Here is a 7,948-nt window from a genome sequence, read left to right on the forward strand (position 1 = left end):
CATGTACGTTACTTTATAGTGAAACTGGACTAATGTGATACTACAAAATGTATCTTCACACCTACCTATAGTTTTTTTTTCTTAAATTGAAATAATTCAGATTTGTCAACTTTACCTTTATTGAAAGTATGAAAAAAAGTTTAATTGAAGAACTGTGATTGTTTCACGATAAATTATAGCCTCATAATGGGTAAAAATTGACGAAAAATGGGAAAATCATCAAAATTGGGTATCTTCGCAGGGCAGTGCCAAAAACAAGACCCCAAACCCATCCCCCTGGAATTTAAATGGTCGTGTCCTTGTCCATTCTCAACGTTTTAGGTTTAGACTTTTGAATGTCTTATCAACTTTTTTAATTTCTGAGTCATTTGGTCTCTTGTGCATATTTTCTTTTTTATTTTTCAAATGATGAATTGGATTTGTTTTGTTCACTTAATGTTTTATTTAGTTTATAGTTAGGGACGACATTACAAATTAATGAAGGAAAAAAAAAACTTAATTCAAATAGTTTAGGGGTAGGGGTGGGGGAGGTCAAATTGCTAACAGTTTGGTATAAATTGACATCGATTTTACATATAATCCTTATTGGGCAATCATTTTTTCCCAAATCAAGTTAAGAGGGGGGAAGGGGGGTCAGTGAACAAACTGTATGAATTAAGTTTTTTATCCTTCATTAAACTTTTGGTGTCGTCCCATATTCAATTTCTTCATTTTAAAGGAGTAAATTATGAAATACAATGGCGAAATTACAAAGAGAGACACTACTAATCATATAGCACCAGACAAAACTTCTGACATTATAGAAAATGAAGATGAAACCCCCATTCAACAAGAGAGAGAGGACACTGCAGATCAACGGAAGGACAAAGGATGGGCTTGGGTCATATGTGGAGGCAAATATTGTTTAAAGTTCTCGTTCTCATCATAGTTTTAAAAAAATATTTTCAAAACCTCATCTTAAATTAGCACTCTTTATATAATAAAGTTATCGAAAACTGTAACAATTAGAGTTATTTCCATTAATAAAATACTTTCCTTTTTATCAAACATGTGAAACGTTTTGTATTTTACTCTTTTCGCTTCGACTGTCCGACTTATATTTGTTATAATGTCATTTGTACTTTAAAATTTGTAACCTTTAAGTCTGTACCATGCATTCTTTATTTCATGTTGTTTTGTGAAATCAATAATGATTTTTGTTTTATATATTGCAGGTGCCTTTATACATTTATTCATGTTCATCGGGATTGGAAAGTCGTTTGGATTGTTCTTTGTCGAGTTTTTAAGAGTGTATGATACCAGCTCTTCGTTATTATCTGGAATTATTTCAGTGCAAAATCTTTTTGTAAGCCTAGTTTGTAAGTATATTTTACATAGATCTACGTATTATAATTTTTTTAAATAAATCAAATATTCATAATAATAATCGTGTTAAAAAAACCCACCTCACAATTGTAATATATGGTATATGCAATTTAAAACTACGTTTGTATTTGTATTAAATATATAAAAAAGAAGATGTGGTATGATTTCCAATGAGACAACTATCCACAAAAGACCAAAATGACACAAACATTAACAACTATAGGTCACCATCGGGCCTTCGACAATGAGCAAAGCCCATACCGCATAGTCAGCTATAAAAGGCCCCGATAAGACAATGTAAAACAATTCAAACGAGAAACCTAACGGCCTTATTTATGTAAAAAAAAATAACGAAAAACAAATGTGTAACACATAAACAAACGACAACCCCTGAATTACAGGCTCCTGACTTGGGACAGGCACATACATAAATAATGTGGCGGGGTTAAACATGTTAGTGGGATCCCAAACCTCCCCCTAACCTGGAACAGTGGTTTAACAGTACAGCAAAAGAACGAACTAAAAAAATCAGTTCAAAAAGGCTTAACTCATCAAGTCAATATACAATATACAATGTAAAGTAATAATATGCATTTTAAAGTAACTGTTATATGTTCTAAAAGTCAAGTAATAGTCTACAGTTTTAAGTTTATTGCACTAAACGTCACCAAATGGTACAAAGTCTTGAGTTTAATCATAAAACTATGTTTATTGCACTTGATGATGTTTTTCGTTGGAACTGTTTTCTTTTAGTAATTTCGGGGACTTTATACAGGTTATATATAGATTACTATGCGTTATGGTTTTTACTCGTTGTTAAAGGCCTAAGGTGACCTATGTTTTCACATCATGTAATTACAGACTCAAGTTTCGTTTAATGACATACACTAGTACTACAGTGCTACAAATGAACGTTCTAAAGATATATGACATGACAATGAATATGAATACACATTTACAGTATAAACAAAATCAATGTGTCTGTTTAGTGGCTGTAAAACGTCCAGCGGGTCTGATAAATAAATACATGTAATCAAGACGAGAGCATATTCATATCAAATGAATATGAATATAAAAAAGAAGATGTGGTATGATTGCCAATGAGACAACTATCCACAAAAGACCAAAATGACACAGACATTAACAACTATTGGTCAACGTACGGCCTTCAACAATGAGCAAAGCCCATCCCGCATAGTCAACCCTGCTTTGTAATTGACTTACTCGATTGGTCGATTTTTGAAGATAATTTCTTCTAATTCATAATATAGTAGTCCATATGGAGAAATGTCAGCCTACTGAGACAATACTCTGTCACAGGCCGACTAGTCTTTGCTCTTTCTCCCAAATAGCAGCAATAACCAACGTTCAAGGTTGGTTTAATAGGCCATGTAGATGATAGAACCAACCATCTACTAATCGGGTTCATAACGAGACCTTTTAAGTTCATTAAGTTTATACACTTGCTATAAAATGGTAAAATACATTGTTCGTGCATTTGTTTACTGATTTAATGTGTTTTTATTGTAGCTCTATTTACATTAAATGTCGGAATCAGAGTTGTTGGTTGCAGACCATTAATGATCATTGGAGGTTTGATTTTGTGTGGTTCTTATATGCTCAATGCACTGGTGCCAGGAATAGCTGCTCTTTTTGTAGCACATGGTGTTCTTTATGGTAATTTTAAACTAACTAGTTTGTTATTATATAAAAAAAAATGTAGTATGATTGCCAATGAGACAACTATCCGCAAAAGACCAAAATGACACAGACATTGACAACTATAATAGATCACCATACGGCCTTCAACAATGAGCAAATCCCATACAGCATAGTCAGCTATAACAGGCCCCGATAAGACAATGTAAAACAATTCAAACGAGAATTTGTCGACTTATATGTTATTGATTTGTGAGGCTGTTCAAACTAAGTTTTCTAACGAATAAAAACTGACTATTAGAACAACTGCTGAATTAAAAGGATCGCGAACAAGGGTTGTTTTGATTTACAAATCGTTCATGTATTTAAATGTTCTTGTATTTCCTGTCCATTTTTAATAGTAATATTTATAGGATTGATTTTTATGTGGATGCAAAGTAAAACTTATAGCTCACTAGGCCTTGTGGACCAGGTGAGCTGAAATACACAAAACAAATTGCTGAGTGTTGCGGTTATAGTGGTCTTGAATTACCAATCAATTAACTTTGAAGTGTTGTCGCACTAACAAGTGTGCCATGTTGTCTGTTTTGATTGTATATTTTTGTGGTTGGGTTGTTGCCGTTGATTTGTTTTCAACGTCTTTCTGACGTAACTAAACTTTATTTCAAGATTTAAATACTAGTATATAGTTATTAAAAGTTATGTAAAATAAAGATGTTGTTTTCATTTTAGGAATTGGCATAGCATCTACCTCAGTACTGGTATTTATTGAAATAAACAATTATTTTGATAGGAGATTGGGTTTCGCTTTCATGGTATCTAGTATAGGAGGATGCGTGGGCAGTTTTGTATTCCCAATTATCATTCAAAAACTTCTAGACAATTATGGACTGCAAGGTGCCTTGTTAGTGATATCTGGTATATTATTAAATAACGTTGTTGTCGGTGCTTTAACTCGCCCTTTCTTTTCTCGCAAGGCAACACAAAAAGATGTTTCGAAAAATGCCAAGAATAATAATACATGTTATAGTTCAAAGAATGGCGATTTAACTGAAGACGATAAGACAAAGGAGTTTTCTAGAAAAGTTTCAGAAAACCCCATAGCTGAGTATTCTTTATCGGTAGACAATGTTGCGAAATATTACGAACCCGAAGTATCTAGTGACGGGTTTAATGACTATAAATCGTACGTCAAATTGATTGCAACACGGAAAAGAAAACCGAGAAGCTGCTCTGAAAGCCATAATACTACTGCTGTCGTAGTGGACTCTACAAAAAAGACATTAATACCTCGAATAGACATGTTCGGAGGTTTAGGAACAGCAGGTTCATTTTGTTCAGTTTATAGTTTAAATGTTCTTCGTCAGCACGAAAACAAACCAGACATTAAAACAGACTCAAAATCCAACATCGCATCAGAATCAGGATCATGTTCTTGTTATGACATCATCGATTTCAGAATTTTAAAAAACCGCCATTTATTATTGCTTTTATTTATGTGCCTCGTTTCCGTTGCTGGATGCGGCTTGATTGTCATTTACATTCCACCATTCGCAAAAGACCATGACATTCCGAATGACAAAATCGCTATTCTCGTAACTTTGATGGGCGTGTGTGACTTGTTTGCCCGTTTTGCGCTTGCCTGGATATCTGATTCAAAACGTTTTCGTCGTGATTATATTTTAGGAAGTTGTTTAGGTATTACTGGACTTGCAGTAATGTTTAACCCTTTATATACCAATTTCGAATCATTCGTTGTGTTTTCAATAATATATGGAAGTTTTGGAAGTGTGTATTTCTCAATGGCGCCACTGCTATTGCGAGATTGTGTTGGTTCGGACAGATACCCAACAGCATTGTCATTAATGATACAGGTACATGGAATAGCATTTGTTGGTTTCACTCCACTTTTAGGTATGTTTATAAAATATTCTTTATTATCGTCCACGTGTTAAATTTTAGTATGCGGGGGCGCGAGCTGTATATACGTCTTTGAGACAGTACATGACACCAAATGACTAAAAGACTAGATTTTGTCATGCATGTGTATGTTTAGGTTTTATTTTAAAGGGAGTGTAGTAACATAACATTAACTGCTGAGTTCAATGGACGTTGATGCATTGGCAATCATGTCACATCTCTTAATTTTATATGAAAGAAAATAAATTAATTCCGTCGACAGTATGTCTTATGGTAAATGTGGTCAAAACGATAGAATTTTTGAATAATTTGCAATATATGTGAAAAAATTAAAGATTATAGATGGATAGATATTAACTGTATTATCAAAAACTAAATACAACTTTACAGAGAAACATACAATATAAATGCAATTGCAATAATAACATATATATTCGTCAATTAGACAGCAACCAAACAACGCAAATAACCCTACGATCTCAAGAGACATTAAGGCAGCAACCGTTTGATTTTCGGGGGAGGGGGGGCTTTGGATATTTTTTCTGAACAATTTTTGTTTTCTCCTGCGTCGAAAAACAATCTATTTTTTTCGCGACAAATCGAAAACAAAATTTTTCTTTCAATTTTAGTAATACATATAGTGGCAGCTTAGGGTGAAACAACAAAATTTTTTTTCTCAGAATCAAAAACAAATTATTTTTTCTCTCCCAAAACTAGAAACAAACTTATTTTTTCCAAAAAAAATCCATAGCCAGGTCTTGGGTTCGAATCCCAGCATCAACACTGGATTTTTTCTACGTGAATTTCTACGTCTTTTCCGTATAATTAATTATAAGTTTTATAGTGGACTTGACATTCCTGCCAAACTATTACAGAGCAAAGGAAAGCATGCATAACAAGAGTCTAACAAAGAAACTCAAACTGGGGTGATCTGGTAGGGGTGATCCGGCTCAGATAACCCGGTTGGAACAAAGGAGCAATGATGTAATAATAAAGTATTATAATGAAACATACATCTAATGTAACTATTGTCTTTTAGGTCTTGCTCGTGATTTAACTGGATCATACACGCTGACGTTTTACATCATGGGCGCTGGAATTCTCCTTGGATCTGTTGCTGTATTTTGTGAACCAATATTTCAGTGGTTCGAAAACAGACGTAATAAACTGTAATTTTCGTAAGAACTAAACAAGAATAAAATGTTTTTAATAGAAACAAAGATAGTCATTACGATTCTATCGTCAATAAAGATCAATAAAAGTACAAGAACCTACTAGCACAGACGATACCTATCTTAACATGACTTCAAACATTCTTGATTTATATAGTACATTATATAAGTGGTTCGAAGCTTAGACTTTAAAATTGTATTTGCTGCCTTTAACCAATTAATTGTAATCTGTACGAAATCTAGATTTCGGTTGTGTCTCGAACCCTCGGATCGTTTGGCTAAACCAAACTTGAAAATTGGTATTTAATGACTGCTTTTCCGCTTATATAAAAAAAGAAGATGTGGTATGATTGCCAATGAGACAACTATCAACAAAAGACCAAAATGACACAGACAAAAATACAGTACTATGTATAGTATAAGATATAGATAATTGATCATGATAATAGAATAAGTAGACAGCTCTCGCACAAACATAAAAACCCTAACTGTAAAAATATAAGGGCATACACTACAGGCACGGGGACACATTCTACTGAATCCACACAGCACGAGTTACAAACACTGCAAGCACACATTATTTAGGAGTAAGAGCAAAGAATGATCGGCTCAGAGTCAGAATACTGTGTCCTGATAGGATGACATGTCTCGATATGGACTGTCACTATTTGAACTATCATATTAAAACTCTGTGTAGTACACAGTAGGGATTATATTCACATCGTATTATCAAGTTATATTCCCGAATATTTATTTTACTTTATACTAGACAGCCATCAAATTATCCATCTGTGGTCCTCAACATACATTTTATTTGCCACTGAACGTGAAGCAACATACAATTAATTAATCAATCTATAATACATCAAAATCTGAATTAAGAATAAATGCCCCGATGGAAGACAATTTGAAGTATACCATTTGTTTTACAGTTGGGTAATAAGTTATACTTTGGACCATTGTAGTATATAATTTAGTATGTCCCCGTTTATATTGAGAGTACTATAATGCCTTGCGATCATCACAAACATCAAACAGTTGAACGTGTGATAAGAGTATATTATATGAGAAGCAGACTCAACCAAACAAATTGGCCAATGAACTATGAAAATGAAGTCAAAGTTAAATGTACCCTACTAGACAGACATGTACACCTTACATCGAATGTATTTACTTATTCCTTATAGTACCAGAGAAACATATAACATCATGAAATTTAACATTGACCACTGAAACAAATGAAATCTCCCAGGACAATGAACATCTTGCAATCATTTCATATATCATTAAAGTTGACCTATTCCGTAAAGTATCCAATATACAGACTTAACCACAAAAACTTAACAGTAATCACTGATGCAATGGAATGAGGTCAATGTCAGGCAAAAGATGTGGACCTTAATTTACTGATTCCATAAAGTTATCCAAAAGCATCAAGAGACAGGTTATGACAAAACGTAAGTTTTTTTAGAAGTCAATTGCTGAACATTGAACCATGAAAAGGAGGCAAAAGACCATGGATATATGCAATATGGAAACTTCATAACATAAGGACTGGTGTGTGTTAACAAGATATGAAGCATCCCTTCTGCCTTCTGAAATATATAACTTTTTTTCATATATATAATTAACATAGTTGCCCCTTACTGACAGATTAGCATTCTTTAGTATTGAGTTTCTTGATTTTGCATTATGCAACTTTTATTGGAAGCGAGTCAGAAATCAGTAGAAAGGGGTTTGCCTCATCAGATAGTTCAGTGTCAGGAGTCATTTTGTGTTTTGTGGAGAGATGTCTCATTGGCAATCTTCTTTTCATTTTATGTTAGTGAATT

The 7,948-nt window shown here is 33.4% G+C and overlaps 1 protein-coding gene across 1 annotated transcript; it reads left to right on the top strand.

Moving 5' to 3' along the window:
• The first annotated feature begins 1,234 nt into the window (after positions 1 to 1,234).
• LOC134689932 (monocarboxylate transporter 12-like) lies at positions 1,235 to 6,117 on the top strand. Its single transcript, XM_063549899.1, has 4 exons — positions 1,235 to 1,358; positions 2,896 to 3,042; positions 3,757 to 4,938; positions 5,984 to 6,117. Exons 1-4 carry the CDS (start codon positions 1,235 to 1,237, stop codon positions 6,115 to 6,117), a joined length of 1,587 nt encoding a protein of 528 aa, XP_063405969.1.
• The last annotated feature ends 1,831 nt before the right edge of the window (positions 6,118 to 7,948 follow it).

The sequence above is a fragment of the Mytilus trossulus genome, chromosome 11 (assembly GCF_036588685.1).
Source record: "Mytilus trossulus isolate FHL-02 chromosome 11, PNRI_Mtr1.1.1.hap1, whole genome shotgun sequence".
Lineage (NCBI taxonomy): Eukaryota > Metazoa > Mollusca > Bivalvia > Mytilida > Mytilidae > Mytilus > Mytilus trossulus.